General features: G+C 31.6%; 1 protein-coding gene across 1 annotated transcript; it reads left to right on the top strand.

Annotated features, from left to right (window-relative positions):
- The first annotated feature begins 7173 nt into the window (after positions 1-7173).
- Positions 7174-23600, top strand: LOC139486873 (lectin BRA-3-like). Its single transcript, XM_071271934.1, has 8 exons — positions 7174-7534; positions 8403-8525; positions 9732-9953; positions 18558-18673; positions 19662-19749; positions 21628-21738; positions 22334-22452; positions 23508-23600. The coding sequence occupies exons 3-8, from the start codon at positions 9818-9820 to the stop codon at positions 23520-23522; spliced, it is 585 nt and encodes a 194-aa protein (XP_071128035.1). The 5' UTR covers positions 7174-7534; positions 8403-8525; positions 9732-9817; the 3' UTR covers positions 23523-23600.
- Positions 23601-24717: the final 1117 nt, after the last annotated feature.

Here is a 24717-nt window from a genome sequence, read left to right as displayed (position 1 = left end):
CATTGTTTAAAAAAAAAATTATAATTACAAGTCGTATTCTATTTTCGCATTTTACAGTTAATTAAACCCTTTTTTTCAAATAATATCAATAAACAAACTAAAATTATTGGAAACATTGTCAAAAATAAAAAAAAAGTATTTTTAAAAAAATGTAAAAAAAAGATATTCAACAATTATTGGTTGAAACCACAAACACAATCTGTTAACAAAAAAGTATCACATCTACGCTTACTATGCAAAAGTGAATGTTCACTGTCTCAAACGGGATATATTAAAGTAATATATGATATAAGCAAGAAAGATTCACTATTCCCTGAATTCAAGGTATGGAATATTTACAGGTGTATATAGATCAATGATATTGACATACATACCTAGTTTAAAAATAGGAAGTGAAAAGGTAGCTATAGGAGATGGCATGATTTATATGGAAACACCGCAGGCAAAAACAAATAACATCGAAACTTCGTAGAGAAAGAAAATTTTCATGCGAATTGTTAATTGTTTAAAAGAGAGAGTCAAAAGATACTAGAGGGATAGTCAATCTCATCAATCGAAAAGTAACTGACAACGCCATGGCTAAAAATGAAAGAGACACAAAAAAATAATAGAACACATGTCATAGAAACTAAAGATTGAGCAACACGAACCCCACAAAAAACTGGGGTTGATCCTAGCTGCTCTGGAAGGGAAGGCATATCCAGCTCCACTTTAAGAACCCGTCGTATCGTCAGGTTATTACAATCCCGATAAATAGTCTTATTCGGTAGGTCACACTCGTGAAAGGGAAGAGGATTGAGGTTACGGTTATTCAATTACGGTCAACCAACTCGTGATGGCGTCCGTTAAATTTACGGAGGGGTACTTTCAACTTCACCCTGTGCAACTTCTGGTTAAATAGCTTCCTTGAAACAATGTAGACTTTGTTTAAACATCAAAATCAAAAAGGAACTGTTTGCTATGGTGAATCCAAATATTCTTCTGAACACCGCTTAATCGGTGGCTCCATATGATTTGCATTTTCCTGAAAATAATCGATATTTCTCATAATCAGCATTTTCATGCAGATCAGAGAACTTGTGCTTTGTTTCCTTCAGTTGGTAACATAATTTCTTGAAAATATTAACATGGTTAAACTAGCAAAACTATACACCAATATGTATTTATACAATGAAACTTAATGCATTGTAAGTTTTTTTAGTTTTCCTTCTTTTGTGCACACATGAGAAACAATCTGAAACTTTTTTTCAAAATTGTTTCAAATTTGTGTATCATCATTTAATTGTTTCCATAGCAACACAGTTAAAACTGTAATGCTGTTATACATGAATACGTTTAAAATCTTAATGTAAGTAATTTCTACAAATTGTCAATGTATTATTTATCATTTTTCTAACTGCAGAATTACGTTTTGAAACAATTTGATCAAAATTGTGTCAAATTTCATTTTATAGAAAAATGAAAGCAAGGCATTTTGTATTCAAGGAACCAAAATAGTAAGACATTAGTGTTATTTATAAGATAGGACTATTTTTTTTTTTTTTTATGAATTTGTGGTTCCCTCAAAAGGCGATTTTATACCAAATGAATACCACAAAAAAGGGTGGGGGTGGGTTAATGTGATTACGATTGAAATTTGATATAACCATAACAGTTATTAAATCATATTACTAAAATAAATATATTTCAAAAAATCATGAAAATATTTGTTTCTCTTTTTTAACACATATATAAAAATTATTTCGAAATTAACCTTTTATAGTTTGAAATTATGGATATCCAGTAGGGGGTAAAACTGATCATCGGTTGCTCACTGGTATGCGTAGCAACCAAAATTTTGTCATATTTTCTATTTTTCATCAAGTCAAGAAAGTGTGTGAATTTTGTAGAAAATCTATGACCATGTGTGCCACATTTCCTATCTAAGAGTTTACATAGTAACAAAGAACTACTGTTAAGGAATACAAAAACCGATTACTTGCTTGCAAAAAATCAAGAGGGAAAAACGAACATGGTCCTTTGTTGTCCATCTTCGACCGTCGTCGTTTACCTTTGCAAAACTCGTCTCCTTTGACACTACTGGACCCAATTAAAATAAAATTCATAAGGGGCTTTAGTTTCAGAAAAATGTGTCTAATGACGTAACCTTCCAAACAAGATTGACGACATAGGCGAGTGACTTATTTCAAAAAGACGTTTAGTTAACGACTTTAATGCACCCACCTAACACACGGCTGTATTATATATCATTCGAAAGCTGTTAATCTGTACTTTCTGTTTTGCCCGGTCGTAAAAAAATCGTACGGTGCAATTTTTGTTAAATCAAGGTCAAAGGTCATGAAAAAAAACATTCCAATTTTTGCGATTACTAAATAAAACGCCATTTTCTAATTCTTGCACCATAAAATAGTCCAAAAGATCATATGAACTTTATCGAACATGATACATAATATCCAAATCAAACAAAAAATAAGAGATTCGATGCTAAAAATTTCCCGAAAAATTGAAATTTATCACAAATCCTAAAAAAATGAAAAATTATTCAAAAAGCAAAATATATCTTGGGGAATCGATATTTGTATGCTAAAAAAATAGATAATTGTATATGTTTTAGGTCAAGGAATATTTGTTTTGTAATTTTAAGATGCAATTATTAATTATTATTCACGGAACAGCCTTTTATTGAAGTATTTGCAGTTGCCCAAAAATCTGCCATCAGCAAATAGCGATCATTTTGTTAATCTATGTTAAAATAGCACATTGCTAATTGTGAATATCAGGGAGGAGAATGATTTTCCATAATAAAAGAAGGGATATTTAAAGTGAGAAAAGAATATATGCGAGGTAATTGAGGTTAAAATATGTTTTTTACGAAGTCAAACTTTTTTACTTTTTGTAATCATGTTTAAATGCAAACATTACTTTGCGACTAAATCGTAGGCAACATTGAAATAAGTAACCTTGTTCAGAAACACTTGGTTGTTTAAAGAGGGATGTAAACGAACTAAATAAAATGCGGCTTCTTCTTGTTTAGTTTATAATCGTGTTATAGTAAGTCAAATTAAATGTGTTTAGAAGTTTAATCGCTTTCATTATTTGAATAAAAGATGCTTTGAGTACTTTCTACATAAGCTTTAAAAATACAAAATCATGTCATTGTGTATGTAAAACACTATAAGCAGTTGTGAAATAACAAAATGAAAAAGTTAAATACCCATCATGACCTCATAAGATCATTCGCTGTTTTAGGAGTGTTCGTTTTCATGGTATGCTGTCTTTTTTGGACTGTTGTTCGTCTCTTGGACTTTAATTTTATTTTGTTCATGGTTTTGATTAACTTTATTTGATTCATGGTTTGAGATGTTGATTGTCCCTTTGGTATTATTTTACTTTAAAGACATTAACTTGCAGTAATGAAAATCGGCCAAAAAATCCCCTCAAAGTAAAGTGAAGAAGATTAACGCAATAAGACAATACTATCCGCGAAAATGACTTAATTTGCTCACGGTGATATATATATAGAACCAAATCGTTATCATGATACATTTAGCTACACTGATCTGTAATTTTTAAACCTTTTACTACTTGAATAGTGACGAAATATATCAAAGGGACATCAAACTCATAATTAAAAACGAACTGACAAAGCCGGGCAAAAAACGAACAAGACAAGCAACAGTATACAAAACATAACATATAAAACTACAGATTGAGTAACACAATCCCCCCCCCCAAAAAAAAAAATTTAGTGAACTCAGGGGCTCCCAAAGGGTAGGCAGATCATGTTCCACATGTGACACCCGTATTCGTTTAAATATATTTATTTATAGTGGATTGGGAAACAAGTTTTGCAATTTAAATTAATCGCTTTTCACTTTGCGGGTGCGAGTGCTGCCTTCTAGCGGCATTACCCTGTTCTTTTTCGAAATCTACAAAGGTGTCTTTAACGTGCAAGAGATATGACTCTCTCTTAACACGGGTCAGACCATACTCACAAATTATGTCAAGGAAGAGCCGAAAATTCAGTCCGTGAAATTTTCATCACGGAACGGAAATCGAACGAGGAACCTTTATGTTAGTAGTCCGATGCACTTACCACCACACCACGGCTCTCTTTAACCCGTCTTGTGGCTCATTTATTTCCTGACTCGGTGCCAAGCCTTATTCGGTTGGTAACATTCACGGCAGAAATGACGGCAATTTGGTTACGTCGATGGAACTTATTAGTCGTCATCTGGCGAAACAGATAGTTCATAATTGTCAACCAACTCGTATTGGCGTCCATGAAATTTTCAAAGGGATGATTTCAACTTTGCATTTGAACTCTGGTTTCAAACATGTTTAAACCACCATTTTTCTTCAAATGTCTTGTACCAAGTCAGGCATATGGCAATTGGTATCGAATAATCTGTTTCTTTGTATGCTGCCGTTTGTTTTTGTAGCAGTTCTGTGTTTCTGTTATATCGTTGTGTTCCTCTTATAGTTGATGCGTTTTCCTAGTTTTTACCTTGTGACCCGGATTTATTTCAGTTACTAGTAAATCGATTGATGACTATTGAATAGCGGTATACTATAGTTGCCTTTATTTCAGAGGAGTTGAGGCTCAATGAAATCGGTTTCCTCCTTTAGTAGTATAGATATTCAGGCGTTGCTATAATGTTGTTACATAGAAATGAAAAGTTTATAATTTGGTAGTAAGGGGTGTTTTTATGGGTTGTTTTATGCTCATCTCTTTTGTCGTAAAACTTGTTCTCAACCAACCCTCGTCATCGATTTCAAGATACGTGATAGAGTAAACTATATCTGTTGAGTCTTTTATTTTCAATTTCAATGGAAAATACGTGTACAACATTGTCACAAATTTTGCACTATTCAGTGAGATGACATCATCTATATAATGGAAAGTGAAGTTTCAATATAAAGATAGCTTCTTTTCAGTCGTCATCAGAAACTTTTGCATGAAGTCATCCTCGTATGATAAATGAACTAGTCATTCAAGCTATTCAGGAAGTCTAGTTGTAACTAGAATCGTTGCGTATTAATGGATATTTTTTCTTCAAAATTATTATTATTTGATGAATTAATGCATCTAACAACGAACAACGCAATTTAAGCAATGAAGTAGTCAAGTTTTATAATGTGTTTACTAGTTTTTGAAATTCTTTGAAATTTCAATTTTCATCAATTTATTTTCTATTTATTTTGGTCTAAATTTTCAATTCACATTAAATAAATAAAAGGTCTTTTTACTACATCAATATTTATAATGAAGCTACAAATCAAACAATTAGAAAAGTCGAAATATGTTTATTTCAGTCTGGTAGTTACATGTACAATGCAGATTGCAATCTCTTATTTTCACCCCCTTTATTTCAAGCAATAAGATGATTCGCGCACATTATTTATTCACTCTAAATTTTTCAGATTCTTATGAATTTGTTTATTAAATCTTATATTGACCACATACAATGTTTAAATAGGAAGAAATGCTTAAAAGCTGTTTTTTCGCAAATGGCGGTATTTTGGGCAACTGTATGAGTTGTTATGATTTGCTGTTTGATTAGAAGTAAGCATAATTTTAGGAAATTTTATGATGTCAAAAACTTCTTTGATAGTCATTACAGGGTTTTACTTAGTTTTAGTTGATTAGCATTTGCACGAGAAAGAAAAATTTGGGTTTTCACACATTTTATTCACTTTTACTCGAATTTCAGGAAACATGTGCTCTCTGTCAAAAAAACACTTTAAATATTAAAAAATGCATTTGAATAATGACTGTTAATCTCCCTGCTAAAAATTTAAATTGTTTGCATATGCGAATTTAGCAAATAAAAGTCATATTATGCAATCAGGCTGAAATCTTAGAAAATATGCAATTATTCGTCCTTGGCCTTTGGTCTTGATTTGACGGAAATTGCACCGTACGATTTTTTTACGACCGGGCAAAACAGATAGTACAGATGTGTTGCTTTCAAATGATATATAATTTAGCCATGTGTTAGGTAGGTGCATTAAAAATTTAATTTTATGGTTAAAGTCACTCGCCTAACATGGCTTTAGATGGAACATGGCTGTAAAATGTAAGTTTGGTCAATTTCGCCAAAATCTCGTATGTTGGTTTCGCCAAAATCTCGTATGTTGGTTTCGCCAAAATCTCGTATGTTGGTCTAATTGGGATGTAAAATGCAATGCCTTAGAATAAAATATTGACAAAAAATAGATAATCGATAATGCTAAAATCGATACAATGCAAGTTTGTTCTAATGTCTAGAAATTCGTTTGAATAAAGACAATCGGAAAGGAACCAAAATGTTCAGAATGTTGAGTAGCTCCGTCCTCTGTTTATTTTCGTCAAAACTGTCGGACTACTTCTGATAGGAGATATTTCCCATAAATGTCAAATTCTAACAATTTTTTTTCATTTTAACGTATGAATATCAATATCTTATTAACCGTTTTTTAGGATGTTTTATTTTTGTCCGATCTGTGCCAACTTCCGTATTTTATCACGAAATTTCATGTTATACATACATCATACAAGTTTCCTAACGAAGTGTTCAATAACTTTATCAGATCTTCCTGGTACATTTTAAAAATAGAAAATAAGATTACAACATATTCATGTACATCTTACTCATTACATGTTAACACCTTTAAAATCTTTGCTTTAATTCAGTTGCAGATAATTCATTGTTAGAAGTCATAACTGTTAACCATAGATGATATGCCAATCAAAAGCACATTTAAACCTAAAATACAATAAAAAGAAAAAAAATATTTTTCTAATGTCTATTAAATCTAAAGGATCAAAAGAGCCTGTATATATGATTAACCATTGCATTTACAGCATCTTACAATTTACGTTAAACCTTTTCTATCATAATATAAGTAGATTATGTAACAAGTAAATTATCAAAGGAGAATTTTCTATGGAGCTTAAGGAGGGACATATCAGCATTTGATGTTATAAATAAAGAAACTTTCAATAGACATCGTTTTATGGTGCAATATGATGGAGGGGATACAAAAGCAGGTGATGTTTTATGTAAAGAAAAGTGTCAATAAAAAATGTTCTATAGTGTTTAAAAGGGGTGGGGGTGGGGTGGGGAAGGGGGTTTTAATTCTATATATCAATATTTTAATTCAACTTAGAAAAACATAATTTTGAAGTTGATTTAATACTACTCAATTTAAACATTATTTTTTATAGATAATTTATACATCATTCTTGAAATATTTGATTTTGCATCTGATAAATATTTGTTACATGATTTCATAGCATTCCTGTATAGTCCGTAGCCGAGACAGTTGGTGACATCACAGCTGAAAAAAGATATTGACAAACAAAATAAAAGTCATCAATCAAATCAGGATGGCATCCTCATGATAAGAAAAGCAAAGCGATTGGGTAATTAAACACATTGATGTGCGTAGGTGTGTCCTAGCTTTATGTGCATACTATATATTTATTAACATTCAGGTTGTCCTAATGTTTTCTTCAGAACGCAAGCCTGAGAGGATGGTGAAATATAAGGTTAGTAAAATAATTTATATCAATAATACAACTTTTTTTTTTATTTCATCGTTTTTAAAATTATTTAGGGAATCAAAAATTAAAAATGAACATATTAGTTTAAAGTCCTTATTTTTTGGCCCAAATTTTTAGATGCATAAATCTTTTGATAATTCCAAATTCATAAGTTTTTATAAAACGATGAGAATAAATTTCATCGCAGACTTTTGTTCATTTCAACGGTAATTAGGCATTTGTCGGAGCTGCCTGTTGTATGTACCAGAGTATTTTCTTTGCGTCATATTGCTAAATCGCTAAGGTGTTTTGAATAAAAAAAAACTTAAATTGCTATTTTTGACAAAGCCTTAATTGTTTAGCTTTTGAATTTTTAAATGACGAATCTTTACTCGTTACAATAATTTTGGCTGCTTTTCCTTCAGATTATAATTTCGAATAGTTTTATTTCTTTTGTTCAAACTCTGTTTTTCTTGGCATGATACTTTCATGGCGTGTTTATATGTCTTACATGTATGACTGTATTGTGTGATTTACTGAATTGTTGAATAGTTTTCAATTTTGTTGGAATAAGCTGTTGCTCGTATTTATTGCTGTCATAATTTCAAACTCTAGAATTGATTATATAAGGGAACTTTACTTTTTTAAAACACATTTTGTAATTTGTATATATCGTGATAATGCGACAATGTGTATGCTCCGTCACTAAAAGCTACCAGAACTTTGAATTGTAAAATTGCTTTATCGTGTCGTGGTCATAATGTGCTGAATCGACACGATTGCAATATCTTTTTAAAATCAATTAATTATTTTGTTTTTTGTTTATTATTGATGTTAGTTATAAAAACATATATAATATCAGTTTTAATTACAGCTGAACCTGCTAATAATTGTGGTATTCCTAAATATTAGTCAATACAAAGGACTGATCATACGGGAACAGAATCCAATCGACCAGCAGACAGATATTTTTTTATCGATGACAGTGGAACTAGAGGTAAAATTATACATAATCGATTCATATTTCAGAAACGGGTTACTTTATACAAATCTTAGTTACTAGAGCAGGATCTGCTTACGCTTCCGGAGCACCTGAGATCACCCGAGGTTTTTTGTGGGGTTTGTGTTGTTTATTCTTTAGTTTTCTATGTTGTGTTGTGTGTACTATTGTTTGTCTGTTTGTCCTTTCCATTTTTAGCCATGGCGTTGTCAGTTTATTTTCGATTTATAAGTTTGACTGTCCCTCTGGTATCTTTCGTTCCTGTTTTACTACTTTGGCTTAGTATGAATCGCTTTGTATACCTTTTGCAACATTACACATTATGATAAATCATAGGTCTATGCATAGGGTACAGGCAAAAACATTTAAAACACAAACAAAATATATCCGTCAGGGAAGATCAGTTATATAGCTAAATGTGAAATGTAATAAAAATATTATTATCTAATAAAGTTATGACGCAATCGCGGCATGTGTATAGAACGGAGGTCGACTATAGAGGCCAACAACTGGACGTCGATTAGAGAACAACAAAAAAGAAGTTTATAAGAGGATCCAAAAAATTGGTCGTCGATTTGCATTGTTATTTTGTTATTACGTCAGAGTTAGACGTCGAATTGTGGACCGGACGTAGATTAGTGACCGGGCGTCGATCTGAATCTATATATTTTTTATTTTTTTTTATAATGGAAACCTATCTATTATTTCCATTTCCAAACTAGACGTATGTTCTCTACTTCTTTCGTAAATTTTGTCATATTTGTGTTTTAGAAAAACATGCTACAATTCTATATTCCAGTGCATATTTTCGTATGCTGTTTGTGCTGTTTGTGTGTTAACACCTAGTTTTCAAATTCATGTAATATATCCATTTAATTTACCTGAATAACAAATATTTCAACAAAACAATAAACAATGGTTGTGTATCAAGTCGACGTAAACGGTAAACACATACGAAGTTATTTGATAAACTTGAAATGCCAAAGATAGAAGAGACGCGGGGGATACCAAAAGGAAAGACGTGCTAATACGCAAACGACAAACTTTACTGAAATGACTGAGAAACACGCATCAAACTGTAAAACTGGAGTGAAGTTCTCAAGGAAGGGTAAGCGGGTAAAATTCTGATGAATGCTTTCAAAAGATCATCAATTCATCTTGGCGTTTTATGAAATAATCATATGTTTCTTTTTTTTCTATCAGAAACCTCATTTGTAGATGGTTCTGGATTAGGCACAGGGTCAGATTTTGGACTACTTCCTATTCCCCTGTTAGCCCTAGCGTTACTAATGATACCGATGATTATGATGCCAATGATGAGTTCTGTTACTAGTGAATCAAGTATTGCTGTTGCACCCATACCTGTTGTGTCAACACCTGTTTTGGTTACTGTTCCATCAACACAAGCCGCTGTACAAACAACAAGTAAGTATTTTTTGGAAAGCAAGTCTTTATAAACATCCGTTGTCGTTCTATTAGCAACAATATTAAGAGAGGATTAATTAGGTGGCTCTGCCGTCGTCGGCGACGTCTAAAGTCCGCGAAATCAATCGTCTACAAAATCATCATTTCATTTTTTTGGGGATATTATTAATAGATCTTTGCCTTTTTATATTTTATTGAGATGACAAATTGCATTCTTTTTCGGCTTCGACTTCAAACATATCAAGAATTATTACAGAATTACAGTTCGTCAATACTGAAACCATTCATTCCTCTCTGATTTCTAACAGTACATTAAATATGAAAACTGACACAATGTGTATTCAAACATGCCACTCTTTATCGCACATAAGCCGTTCCTTCCTAACCATAATCATTATGTTAGCTAAAGCTTTTAGTGGATAAAGCATCAAGTTATTGTTTAACATTAAAGCTAGAAAGGAATATCATAAGCCTTCTCCCATCTTTAGTCGTAAATATCATTCAGCTATTATACTAGATTGATACAGAATAGGTTATCACGTAACTTGATTGGTGTCGTCCGCATACAAATGGCAAACAAAAACATAATCTCCACGGTAGATTGTCTGCTATTGACATGAGCACGGTATTAATATATGAGAGCAAAATACTTGTCCATATGTTAGTTTGTATCTTATGTTACATGTATTCACGATAAAAACATTGCAAAGGAGTATTTATAACTTGTGACAAATATAAACAAGTTATGTATTGCACTATTTACAGCTGGGTGCAGACCAAGCATTACATGTGGACGGGCGGGAAAAGTTAACGATTAGTTTACTCGCGTGCACTTCATGTAAAAGCTGCGTTAACTCTACGTTAACTCAGTTATTTTAGTTGACATAAAAAGTAAAAGTAGGTGTACATTCGCGTTTACCTCCCCGTTCACGCAAAAAACTTCTAATTTTGTAAAAGGAAAACGTACGTTTACTGTTTGTTCTGAATTTGTAGTAAACGCGCATCAAAACAGATTGACCAATAATTAACTTTTAGATGAAAAGCCGCGATAATGTGCTAAGACATGAAACTAAATGTTTGTACGCTATGTCATTTATTTATTTCTTGAAGCATAACCTAGTTAACTCTGCCTTAAAGAATGTTGACCAATTACTCATGATATTGTATACAACATAATTGTACATATAAAGGTGCCTGCTAAAGTACCTCTGTGGGTGTGGGATTTTCTTGCTGTATTAAAGACCCATTGGTAACTGTTTTCCCCTCTTTGGACGAGTTGTTGTCTCTTTGACACATTCCCCATTTCTATTCTCATTTTTACACATAATTTTGCAGTATCAGTATTTGATTTTGGTATATATATTTTTTTTTAAATATTTGTGTTTTGAATTGGCACTGTTTTAAACACATATACGTAAAATATTAAGATAAAAATCATTTAAACAAAATAACAAAATGTACAAATGTGCACGAAGTTTATTCTCTAATTTATACAATTAGTTAATGCAAAAAATAAATGCGCGTTTACTTTCAGGTGCACGTAAAAATACACTTGTGAAATCTGAATCTTGAATAAACGCCCGTTTATTTTTAATTGCACGCTAAAATAAACTCGTGAAATCTGAAGAAACGCCCATTTAATTACTGCTGACTAAACAGACAAAGAGTAAAACGCGCGTTAAATCTGAATGATTTTAATTTTGACCGTGTTAACGTAATTATTGTGAACGTTCGTGACTAGTAAACATGAAATGTGAAGTTAACTAACGAAATAGGAGGAGTTATCTGCCCTTGATGTGACATGTAGTGTTTTTCGCAAGCTCCGGTTAAAATTTAAAAAAAAACATCTTTAAACCTATTGCTTGTTGTACTTTTCGTCGGATATATAACCTAAATTCATTGCAAAGGTCTTTTCCGTCCAAGAGTAAGTGAAAATGAAGTAAACAAACTGTCAAAACTGATTTCTAAGTGAACACATATCGTTTTGTTTACAAAATGGCGAGCCAACTAGACACAGTTCACAACAATAATCAACAAATACAAAGATATACGTCAGTACACTTTAGTTCAAAGTATATCAAGGGGATCACACATACAGATATTCTAAACGAACTGGAAAAATATATAAATAGAGAAAAGGTTAAAGCTATACAACTGACTGAAAGAGAATGTGTTGTTACGGTTGATGATCAGGTATCGAAAACATTATTACTAATAAAGGGTATCGAACTTAAAAACTATCATTACAAATTTGTTGATGTTGAAAAAGAGGTGACACATGTTACGATTAAGGATGCACCTGTCGAGTTGGGTGATCTTGCAATTTGTACATTTATGAGACAATACGGTGAAGTAGTCCAAGACTCAATTAAAAGGGGGACTATAAGAGGTACTAACATTGAAACCGGTACGCGGTATATTCAGCTGATAAATTGTGTCCCAACCATCCCAAATATCACCAAATTCGGAAGATTTGAAATCCGACTTTTCGCTGACAACAATAGAACCCAATGCCGATACTGTAGTCGAACGGACCACCCTTCATACCGTTGTGATATGAAACCACAAAGACAAGAAAGACAGCGATACTGTTTTCGTTGCAGTAGCCACGACCATATTATTCGAGACTGTCCGCACACAGATAACGTATGTTTCGAATGCGGTCAAGAAGGTCATATCAAACGAAATTGCAATCGAAATAAACAAACCGTTAGAAAAGACGAGCAAAATGAGAAAATAACCGAAGATAATGAATACGGGGACTATGTTCATGAAATTAGGGAGGGACGAGAAACTACGGAACAAGATCAGATCGAGGAATTGAATGTCTACATTGACAACGATACCACCAAACACTCGGATTATGAACAATCTGTTCCTGAAAACGAAGACAACTGTTTACCATTACCCCCTATTACAATCATTTTAGGTGCATCAAACTGTTGCCGTCTCAAGATATCTGACAACAGAATACACAATGCATCTGTTTCTGGTAGTACAGCAGAAGACATTGACAAACTTTTAGTCACACTGGACAAAAGTGTTGATAAAAATTATGTGTCGAAGGTCATCTTTTGTTTGGGTACAAACGACGTCACAAGAAACATGACAGATAAAGAAATGATTTGTGTTAATATGACAAATGCTATAAATAAAGTTAAAGCAGAGTTTCCAAATGCGGATATATGCATATTCAGTATACTGCCAAGAAAGGGCAAAGGTCAAACTTTAACAAAATGTAATTTAACATCTCATTCTGTTAATTTGTATATGGAAAAGGTATGTTCAAAAGACCAAAGGCTATCTTTTATCGATCTTTGGGATGATTTTTGTCGACCAGGCATGGGTGTCAACCCCATTAAAACATTGTTTGATAAAAATGACCCATCCGGGGTACATATCAATCCAGAAGGAGCAAAACAACTTGTTTCTCTTGTCAAGAACTTTATGAGTATAGACAGATTAGGTGAATACCAAACACCAAGTGGTAAAAAGAGAACTCGAAGTTCAGCTTCAACACCAGGATCAGGCGAGAAACAGCAATCAAAAAGACAAAACTCTTCTTTGGAAGAAACTGTTTCTAAGTAAATTATCCCGGCATATTCCTTAAACGAGCTTATGGAGAACTTTGTGTAAAATGTATATAATATATTATTATAAATTTTTATCATATAATGAAAAACTTAAAAAAAATACATGCTATTATTGTGTATGCAAAATCTTGCATTTATTGTAAATATTTTGGAAAATTATTGAACTGTATTATGTTAGTGATACAAATATGTGTATTTGTTGGTGAAATAAGTAGGCAGATAATAATTATATATGAAATATATGGTATGGGAGATAACTCTAAAAAAAAATGCATTGCAAGTGTACATGCAAATTCATTTATTGTAAATACATTGAATATAGGTTGGACTTTTATTATGTTGTATAACATAAATGAAATCGGTGAACTGTATAGCAAACTAAATATTCAGAATTTTGAAGACAATAATATAAATATATATTTTTCCCATAAAGTATGTCTATTCGTTTAGTTTCATTAAACGCAAACGGTATGGGAGATAAGTCAAAACGAAATGCATTATTTCAATGGTGTCAAAAAAAGAATTTTGATTTTATATGTTTGCAAGAAACTCATTGCACAAAATTTGTTGAAAATGAATGGAAAAAAGAATGGGGAGGTTTAAGTTTTTGGTGTAACGGGACTTCCGTTTCCAAAGGGGTAGCAATTTTAGTGAAACCAAATTTAGATATAAACATTTCTGAAAAATATAAAGATGCAGAGGGAAGGAAATTAATAGTTGAATTCAAATTAGACTCAAACGAAACTATTAGAATTTTTAATATCTACGCCCCTAATAATGGCATAGAAAGAAAACATTTCTTTAATAAGTTATTAATAGATAAAGAAAATGATATTGTGAATTACGTTATGGGAGATTTTAATTGTTGTCTAAATAGGAAATTAGATAGAAAACATATGCCCAAACGTGAAGATGCGGGAAATTATGAACTAAAAAATTTCATTGAAAAAAATGAACTGACGGACATTTGGCGTCTCAGATATCCAAACAAAAAACAATATACATTTTCAAGGGGTCAATCATACTCGAGAATAGATTATATATTCACCAGTGAGAATATCGATTGTAGAGTAAACAATGCAAAAATTGTTTATTTTCCCTTCAGCGATCACGACGGCGTAACAATTACTATGAACATCGTCGAACCAGAAAGAGGCCCGGGTTACTGGAAAATGAACAATAGTATAATTAAAACCGACCTTTTCAAAAATACTTTTGAAACATTTTGGAAATCTTGGAAACTTAACATAAATAATTTTAAAGATAAAAAGGAGTTCTGGGATTTAACAAAAACTAAAATAAAGGACATAACAATAACGGTTTCAAAGAAACTTAGATTAAATGAAAATGAAGTTAAAAATTGGGAAGATAAATTAGAAAATCTGTTAGAAAATGATGGAACACAAAAAAATCTGAATGAGGTTGAAAAACTAAAAAAAGATATATATAAATATTACGAACAAAAAGCAGAAGCAGCACGCATACGATCAAAAATAAATTGGTATGAAAAAGGCGAAAAATCCACAAATTATTTTTTCAGATTAGAACAAAAACGAGGAAAAGAAAAACTATGGTCAAAAATAAAAGCCGAAAATGGCACATACAAAAATAATATTAATGAAATCTTAGGCGAGCAATTAAAATATTATGAGAAACTTTTTACCTCGGGGGGTTGTAATAGAGAGGCTGGGGAAAAATTACTATATAATGTAAGTAAAACTCTATCTGAAGCAGAAAAACGGTTATGTGATAGTGAAATTACAAAAGATGAAATTTTCAAAGCAATTAAATTAATGAAAAGGGATAAATCACCAGGGGAAGATGGCATAACTGCAGAATTTTATCAGGAATATTGGTTTTTGATACAGGATGAGCTTACGCAAATATTAAAAGAAACCTTTTTTGATAAAACACTTTCCGAATCGCAGAGACTTGGAATGATAAGCCTATTATATAAAAGTGGGGAGAGGGAGGATATTAAAAACTGGCGACCTATAACATTATTAAATGTAGACTATAAAATTTGCTCAAAAATTCTGGCTGAACGTTTGAAAATAGTTCTACCATCAATTATAGAAACAGATCAAAAAGGGTTTGTTAAGGGCAGAAATATTTTTGATTCTAATAGAATGCTGCAAGATATTTTCGATTTTATAGATATGGAAGACGAGGAAGGATCAATCCTTTTTCTTGATCAAACAAAAGCTTTTGACTATGCAGAATGGGAATGGTTAGATGCATGTTTAGAAAAATTTCAATTTGGGGAAAATTTTCGGGAATGGGTTAAAATGTTACTAAAAAATGCTAAAACTTGTTTAATGACTAACGGTTTTCAATCAAGATACGTCCCAATTTCTAGATCAATCCGTCAGGGCTGTCCAATATCGCCGATGCTTTACATTTTACAAGCAGAGCCGATGGCAGCCACAATTAGGGCTAATCCGAAAATTCAAGGAATAAATTTACCCCACCCTGACATAGAAAATGAAAAGAAAGAGGTTAAGATTAACATGTTTGCAGACGATACACAATTTTTTAATAGAACAGAGGAATCAATAGAGGAAACATTCAAGGTTTTAGAAATATATGAGAAAGCATCGGGTGCTAAGATAAATTATGAAAAGACTGTAGGGGTATATTTGGGTCGTTGGAAAAATAAAACACCAAAATATAAAAAAATTAGGTGGTCTAGCGAACCAATTAAAGCATTGGGAGTCATGCATGGATATAGTGTTGATATAGAAGCTATATGGTTAGAAAAAATAAAGAAGATTAAGGCGTGTCTTGAGGTTTGGAAATCTCGTGACCTAACATTGAAGGGCAGAGTCTTAATATTAAAATCATTGATCATTTCTAAAATAGGGTTCGAAATCGAAATGCGAGGTATACCTGAAAAATATAAAAAAGAAATAAACAATGTCATGTGGAATTTTATATGGGAGGGGAAAGTAAATTTAATTAAAAGGGACGTGTGTTGCTTACCGTTAGAAGAAGGGGGGATTGGTATGATCAATATAGACTCGTTCATTAAATCCAAACAAATCAAAAGTATGCAAAAGATTTTAAGATCAAAAACCGATAACTGGAACATAATAGCCAAATGGTGGCTACAGAAGTTTGATATCAAATATAATTGTAATAATTTTTTAGCAAAGTGTTCGGACTTACGAGGATTGCAAATGGAAAATTTTCCAAAATACTATCTTGAGTTAATTAAAACGTGGTCAAAATTTTTAAGTATACAAAGTCCAATAAATAAAAACGATATCCTAAACCAACAACTTTTTGGAAACATAAAAATTCAATACAATAAAAAACCTATTTTTTTCGCTAACTTCGGAAAAAGTGGAATTCATACAATAAAAGATATTTGGGATGAAGAAACGGAAAACATCAAAAGCGACAACTTTATATACAATACTCTTAAAGATAAGAGAAACTGGATCTCGGAATGGGCAAGGCTGAAATTAGCTATTCCTAAATTGTTCAAGGACAGACTAAAAAACGTCCACGTTGATCCAGAACCCCCCAAAAATGGTTATTATATTAAAAATACATTTGAATTTTACGATAAACAGAATAAAGTAGTAATCCCAAGTGAGATATCTTTGAAATTAATCCAATATTCGTTAAATTTAGATATAGTTCCAAACTGTCAAATAAAATGGAATATTCAGTATAATTCGGAATTACCGTGGAAAAAGATCTGGATAAATTTAAATAAAAGTATGTCCTCTAGGAAAGCAAATCAAATTAGCTGGAAAATTGTTCATAACATTATCTATACGGAGCAAAAACTATTTAGAATGGGCAAATCAAATAATGGCAAATGCCATTTTTGTAAAACAGAAAACGAAACTCTCACACACCTTTTTCACAACTGTAACATTATAATGGTTGTTTGGGAACACATTTTTGATGCGCTTAAAACATATAATGTACTAAATAACACAGTATATATTCCATTGAGCGAAGAACTTATCATGCTAGGAATGTACGATTACAACAAAAAGTACAATGTCATAACTAATACGATTATGAATACAGTTAAATGGATTATTTGGAAATGTAGGAATATAATCAAATATCAGTCTAAAAGTTTTACTTCCAGTCAATTGATAGCATATGCAAAACGGGAACTGGGAAGTTTAATTGAATCTATGGACAAATCATTATCATCCAAAAAAGAAAATTTTGCAGCTGAAATAAAACTTATAATAAATCTTATACATTAGTAAGTGACGAAATAATTTGTACTAACTTTCTTTTCCTTTTTAGAACATAATACATCCAACGATAGAAATATACAATACACGCATTTACAAGGTCGAGCATGTGACCTATAAAACCACTGACCGACACATAACAATGTAATCCAGGTGTTAAAAGTACAAAAAATTAAATGCCAATTATATAAGTAAAGGTAAATTATTGTGTAGATTGTAGTGTGTTTTGGGGGACTTTTAATGTATTTTATTTACTGTAGAATATTGTGAACATTTTATACGCAAACTCAATCTGTGTAATTAATATGAATGTATAACTTATGTATGGAAAAAATATTAAATAGATTTTTTTTTTTATGATAGAGTCTACCGTTTATCCCTGGACGTTGGATCATTGTAAACACAGGGCCCCTTGTGTATTCTTCCCTGAGTTATACAAGGAAAATGTAATCAGGTGATTTTCAATAAATGTATTTCAAGTCTTAAAAAAAAAAAAAAAAAAAAAAAAAAAAAAAAAACGAAATATGTGCACGCGGTGTTAACGTGCGTTTACATTATGTTATATTTGGTCTGCACCAAACTGTATTTGTCAACAACTGTGCTTTATAGTACAAACATTTTATATAGATTATTCTCTGTGTGTTAGTCTTCAAATGAACTAGGGGTCATTTGCCGAAATTGTTTTTTTCCATGAAATTTTTTTTTTACATTGTAATGTTTAATTACCAGTTAAATTTTTATTGCTGTTCATTAAAAAAATAACCATTTTTGTGTCATTTGAAAAGCACCATGTGTTCCAACGAATTGCCCTGCAGGATATAGATTGCTGAGTGACCAAACTGCCAGCCCTAATTGCTACCTATACAGTGATACTAGTCAGCTTAGATGGTCTGAAGCTCTGGTTAGTATATTTTATTTTGTATCAAATTTGATTATTTCTTGTTATAGTAGGCTTTGTTTTGATTCGTTGATAACAAATTTAATTTTGTGAAATATGATCTTATTCTACAATCCCATGAGAATACTCAAAAGGATATACATGTTTCGTGTTAACCCTTGTTATACGCGTAGTATTCCTTTTCTCGACTTCTTTCTTGCACAAAATGTATATATATACATTCAAAATTTGTAACATGAAGTTAACATTTTGAAAGTATGAGGCATGATTCAAGAATTATTTGACATCAACGAAAAAGTATTATAAAACTTATCAATGAATAATTGCTTCCATTAAAATACACTTTCAATTAAGAAAGCTCTAAATATTAACCATTCTTTATGGATAACAGTTACTATCGAAATGATTTCAACGATGCTTTATAGCAAATAAATGAACAAATAAACCTTAGATACTAATCGCATCTATAAATTATTATTTTCTAATCAAAAAGTTAACCGTACACATTTTGTCTATATATATATATATATACAACTCGTCTAAACATCAACCCAACAATGTTAGATCTGTAAATTTGCTTTCGCAAATTTTTGGTTCTTCCCTCGCCGGGATTCGAACCCATGCTACTGTGATATCGTGACACCAAATCGCCTGCACTGAAGCCGTCCCGCTAGACCACACGACCACCTGGGCTCTCAAAAAAGAGCTTTCGCTGGCCATGTGTTACCTTTCCACGTCAGTTTTAATCTAGCGGCGTACTGCAGTCAGTAAGACAACAAATTGAAAATAATGATAAATTGAAAAAAAAAAAAAAAACAACAACTGAAAAATGTCGTTACCAATACCTGCAGTAGCGATACTTTAAAAGCTAAGTTATTGGTGTTCATGCTTTTACACTTAAAGGTATACAATAAATGTATCATTTGTTTTATAACCTAGAACTAATTACTGATGAAGAAAATTGCACCGATGTCTTATTTTAAAATTTTAGACAGCATGTGCCAATACACCAGGAGCCTATCTATGGAAGCCAAATGATGAAAAAGAAGCTGATGCTGTAAGAAGTTTGTTTGCCTTTGGTAAGTTATGGGTAATGTAATTGATTATCTTCCTCATTTATGTATAAAAAACCATATCAACTACTATTTTTATTCATACTTTCTAAAGAAGATCTTGAAATTAGAAAAAAAAGTAAAATTTGTTATCTCTATGAATACTTAAGGCAAATACTACACTGTTCCCAAGCGACAATACACAATCGCTTCAAGTCATGATAAGGTCGACAATATTTAACCGACATATCCTTCTATATTATTCACATATTTCTACGATTAAATTCTACACTGAAAAAAAATCATTTAAGGATTTTTGCACCTATTGTTTTTGAACATTTGCTTAATTTTGATTGGGAGTGCTCTGATTTATACAGGTATTTCTAAAAACAAAATTGCCCACTAACTTCTTTTCTTTCCATAATTTGATTACTTATCGCATCGTATGTCACCTTTGTAAATCTTAAAAATTCGTTCATTGTTAATGAAAGAAATGGGTGCCGATGTTAAATATTTGATTAAATGAGAGAGAAATATTTTCCGCCAAACTCTCAATGGCTTATGTCTTGAAAACAAGCAGACGGATCCAATATTTAGGTCTTTCCACCTGTCCGTGGAAAGACCTATTGATTTTGTTCTGATTATTATGTTTTTTTTTTCTGCCGCCTAATTTTTGTTTTGCTTTTGCGTAGTATGGTTGTTTCATACGTTGTCGCTTAGATTTGTCGAATATGATATCGTATAGTTTATACGTTTTAAAAACTGACAACCGCTTAACCGAATACTTTACATTGTAAGAGTTATCTCCCCAAACACTGTGTTTCTTGTGGCCACTACTCCTTCGCAACAGTAAAAGATTATGACAAATTTATTTTACCAAATTGCTCGTTACATCTTCAGGATAAGGTTGGCTATTTAGACCAAAGATATACGGAGACTCAATATGAAAGTTATTCACCCTTTTTCATTTGATTCAAGTGATATGCATTTCTAACTATTAAACCATAAGTGATAGAGACCTAGGGTCTTTAGAATTGAGGTCTTTGGTCCAATAAAATGAAAATTAGGTCAAGGTCAAAGGTCAAGGTCATCTTCTAAATTTTGATTTCGGTTTATTTTCACTTATTTTCAAAAACCATAGAATATATCGACAAATTATTTTAACTAACACTTATATTTTGATTAAAAGGGTACGTTGACCGTTGATTGGATTTTTCTCCCCTTTTATATTTAGAATAATGCGTAAAGTGATATAACTCATTAACCATACATATTATAGACCTAAGGTCTTTTGATTTAAGGTCCTTGTTTTGTGACCTTGGAAATGAGGTCAAGGTCATTCGCAAATTGGACGTTCTAGATTTTGACCTTTGCTTTAAATTCATATTTATACATCATAAAGCCATAGGAACTGACGATTTTAACTAAATTTAAATATTTTCAAATCAAATGAAATTGTTCGTGGTGGAAAGACCTTCAATTGATCTCTGAACAATCGGTTGTTAATTTTTTTCTGCTTTTTTAATACCTTTGGGGAATCGCATAAATTCTGAACGGAGCAAGACAGATTGCGTCGACAGGATAAGCGTTTACTGCTATGCATGCTGTATCCGCGATGAGAACTATCATTCAAACAGAATCTTACCATCGGCAATAGAACAAATTCAGTCACATGAGAGATTAGACAACTTTTCTGTTATCAAGAGATTTAAGTTTGCAAATCATGTTGTTGGTGGGTTTAGACACTAACTATCGATCGTACCGATTAACACATTTGTGCTGGTGCCTAAAACTCCTATGTAATGATGAGTTAAGCCGTCTTTTCAGCCATTCTGTATTGTGTAACTGACTTGATATAATAAAGAAGCTCCCTATGATACAAAGAGCAATTATTTTATTCTTAAGGAACCAATGTAGATATATGGATAGGCGCAAATAGTCCTCTCCATAACGGGAATTATGAATATGCCGTTGCTGGTGGTGCTTTGTCATTGACTAATCTTCCATTTGGTACACGTAAGTTTTACCTTCTAAGATAATTGAATAAAAATGTGTGGTTTAAAATGTGTTGTCAATAAGATCAATTTCTAATGGTATAGGTTGTGTTCTAAAGAGATACTTCAATAATTATTAAGATGAAGTAACGAAGTCAACATTATGTCTTCAACAGTAATCACTCTTAAATCGACCGGAGCCTAGAAAAGCAGATCAGTAGTTTTACCTGAGAAAATCAAAGATCCTGTAAATTCTTGCAGATTCCCAATGGTATATTCAATCACTTTTTCAGTTTTCGTTTTTTTACTATACCGTCTTCAGCAGTATGGCAACGAGAACAACGAATCACGTTTTCGGTAAAATGGCTGAAATATATACTTAGAAGCGATTGTTAGATTACAAATTTGAATGCCGATGATTTTTGAATCGACAATATAACGGTTCTGATTAGTTGAATACTCAGACACCAGTTTTGTCTATCAAAACTGTTATCTGCGACCAGAATGATTGGTTAGTCTTCTTTCGTGTTTCTTCTTTTCACATTTCAATAGTATTGTTTTTGTGCGTTACTGAACACTTATATTAAGATAAAGATTTCTTCTTCTATTTTTTTCAGTGTTTGCAGATAGTACCCAAGAAGACTGTATTGAGATAGAAGTAAATGGGATGAATACCTGGGAGTGGGATGATGAAAGTTGTGATGACACATATCGGTATATTTGCGAAGTGCCAAGGGTTAGTATGAACATGCGTTTTAGACTTCTGAAAATATTTAATTAATCTTTTTGTCGTATTGGACATAGCACAGCAAGATCAGTCGCGACGATTTAGAACCAAGTACGTGCAAATGCGATAATTACTCTCATCGTTATATTGTTTTCATCTTTGCAAAAATAATGATTTACACAAGTAGGAAAATGTTAATGAGTATTGGAATGAGTTATCATATATAACTGTATTTTTTCTGAAATCCTTTGATCAAAAGGGTTTAATAGATTGATATTAAACTTACGATATTTTCCTACTAGTATCTACAATTGAAGAACGCTTTTTGGATGTAGTATTTTTTTCTACAATTTAAATTTTTGAAAATTAACAATTAACTATTAAATCTATTCATGACTTAAACTTTACGAGATTTTGCATTTTGAATAAGTGAATACAATATAGATCAAATGGAGAAAAAAAAAGACAAATTAAAAATGGTTAAGTGTTAGATAAGTCGATGAGAAACTGACAAAACAATGATTAAACATAAAAACAACAGAATACCAAAACCTACAAAAAACTTTTCCACACACCTCCCCCTCTACACTCACATTAAAAAGAAAACAAAAAAAGGTGATTAGAAGGTGCAATTGAAGAGTAAGCAAATATTGTTCAACATATGACACCCGATATATTGATCATGGTAAGAAATGTTCCCAATTCACCGTTTCACAATCTAATGCCTTCTAGGTAATATTTCCTAAAGCATTGCGATTGGTTAAAAACGTAATAAACATAAAAAATTCAACCTATGACGTTACGTTATTTTAATTTGTTCAACGAACGATGAGATTATCCATAGTCCTTTAGATTCTGATAAGGCGAATTGGTCTGAATGATTCAGACAAAACTTGTATGTTCTATTGACTAGAATAAGTATTGTGTACCTCTAAATTTAAATCTGATTACAATGTATATTGATCAAGCTTTTTCAACATTTCATTTCAATGTATTTAAATGACCTAATGTTACATATGTTTTCATATTATATTAAACTAAATCAAGTATTTTTTTTCTTTCAGCAAACCTGTCCGTAGAAGTGTATGTAGACGTTGTTAAATTCATATGGACGAATATTTCTTATCCTTGGCGCAAAAAAAATAAAGAAAACTGGAATCATATTGATGTTGTTATTTAATTTGTTTTAGCCTTGACCAATAGCAATTTTTCCTCCAATCTCTATGATATAAAATTAAAAAGATGTGGTGTGATTACAATGAGACGACAACTATCACCAAAGCACGAATTGATTTAGCGATATCATTACTTTCATTGTAAATTATCTTAATAACGCGATATAGTACATTGTATTATTTTATTTAGAGATTTATTACTATTGAATAGCGATATTCTTCTTTTGTCTATATTATAACGTAGAGTCGGCTATTTTAAGTACCGACATGAAAAATATGAAACAATTCAATAGAGATAACCGTTTAAAGACAAATAAAATAATACAATGTACTATATCGCGTTATTAAGATTATTTACAATGAAAGTAAATATTTTCTATACGCCAAGAGCATCGTGTATTAAGGGGGCTCCTGGGTATAAATCTTTTTTTTTTTCTAATACAGGATTTCGATTTATTTTTTTATCAATGAACTTTATCATATACTTAAAAGAAAAATGAAATAAAAAAATTGGGTCACCGTTCATTTAAGCTCACAATCTGCCTCTGGAAGAAGCATACATTTTTGTTAATGTCCTATTTTTCTATTGAACTAATAGGAGAAATAGAGGTAAAATCGAAATAAAAAAAAGATCCACTTGCAGAAATCGCTTAAATTTTACAATTACTTAGTTTATGTACAGCTTATTCGATAACAATAATAAAAAATATAGGTCACCGATGAGTTAAAAAAAATATTTCAAATCTAATGCCAAAAAAATGGCATTTTTGCACCAACGGTGGATAATTTGGAGCTTTTTCAATGATATAAACATTTTAAAAGTCATCTGGGGCCAAACCGAATAAAAAAAATATGTCAATACGAAACTCCTTCATATTGATCCCTTGTCCCCCTGTCTAGAATCTTTTATTGTTTTGCTCATTTTTTTTTATCAAATATGCTGTATGGTATTCTATAAAATAAAATTCCTTAGATGAACTTAAATGTAGGTTGCTTTTAGGTTTGAGTAAGTAATACATCTATATGTAATAGAAAAGATATACCTTGTTAGCAATATAGTAAAGAAACTACCCCACCCAATCAATGACCAACCTGAGAT

The sequence above is a fragment of the Mytilus edulis genome, chromosome 8 (genome assembly GCF_963676685.1).
Source record: "Mytilus edulis chromosome 8, xbMytEdul2.2, whole genome shotgun sequence".
NCBI classification, from domain to species: domain Eukaryota; kingdom Metazoa; phylum Mollusca; class Bivalvia; order Mytilida; family Mytilidae; genus Mytilus; species Mytilus edulis.
The sequence above is the reverse complement of the archived record's forward strand: the minus strand, read 5'-3'. Positions and strand labels throughout refer to the sequence as shown.

Excerpts from the sequence above, each read along its gene's own strand:
- LOC139486873 (XM_071271934.1), top strand. The coding sequence starts at position 9,818 with ATGATACCGATGATTATGATGCCAATGATGAGTTCTGTTACTAGTGAA. Across the intron at positions 9,954-18,557 it reads AGCCGCTGTACAAACAACAA|CACCATGTGTTCCAACGAAT; the intron begins GTAAGTATTTTT and ends TCATTTGAAAAG. Across the intron at positions 18,674-19,661 it reads TTAGATGGTCTGAAGCTCTG|ACAGCATGTGCCAATACACC; the intron begins GTTAGTATATTT and ends TTAAAATTTTAG.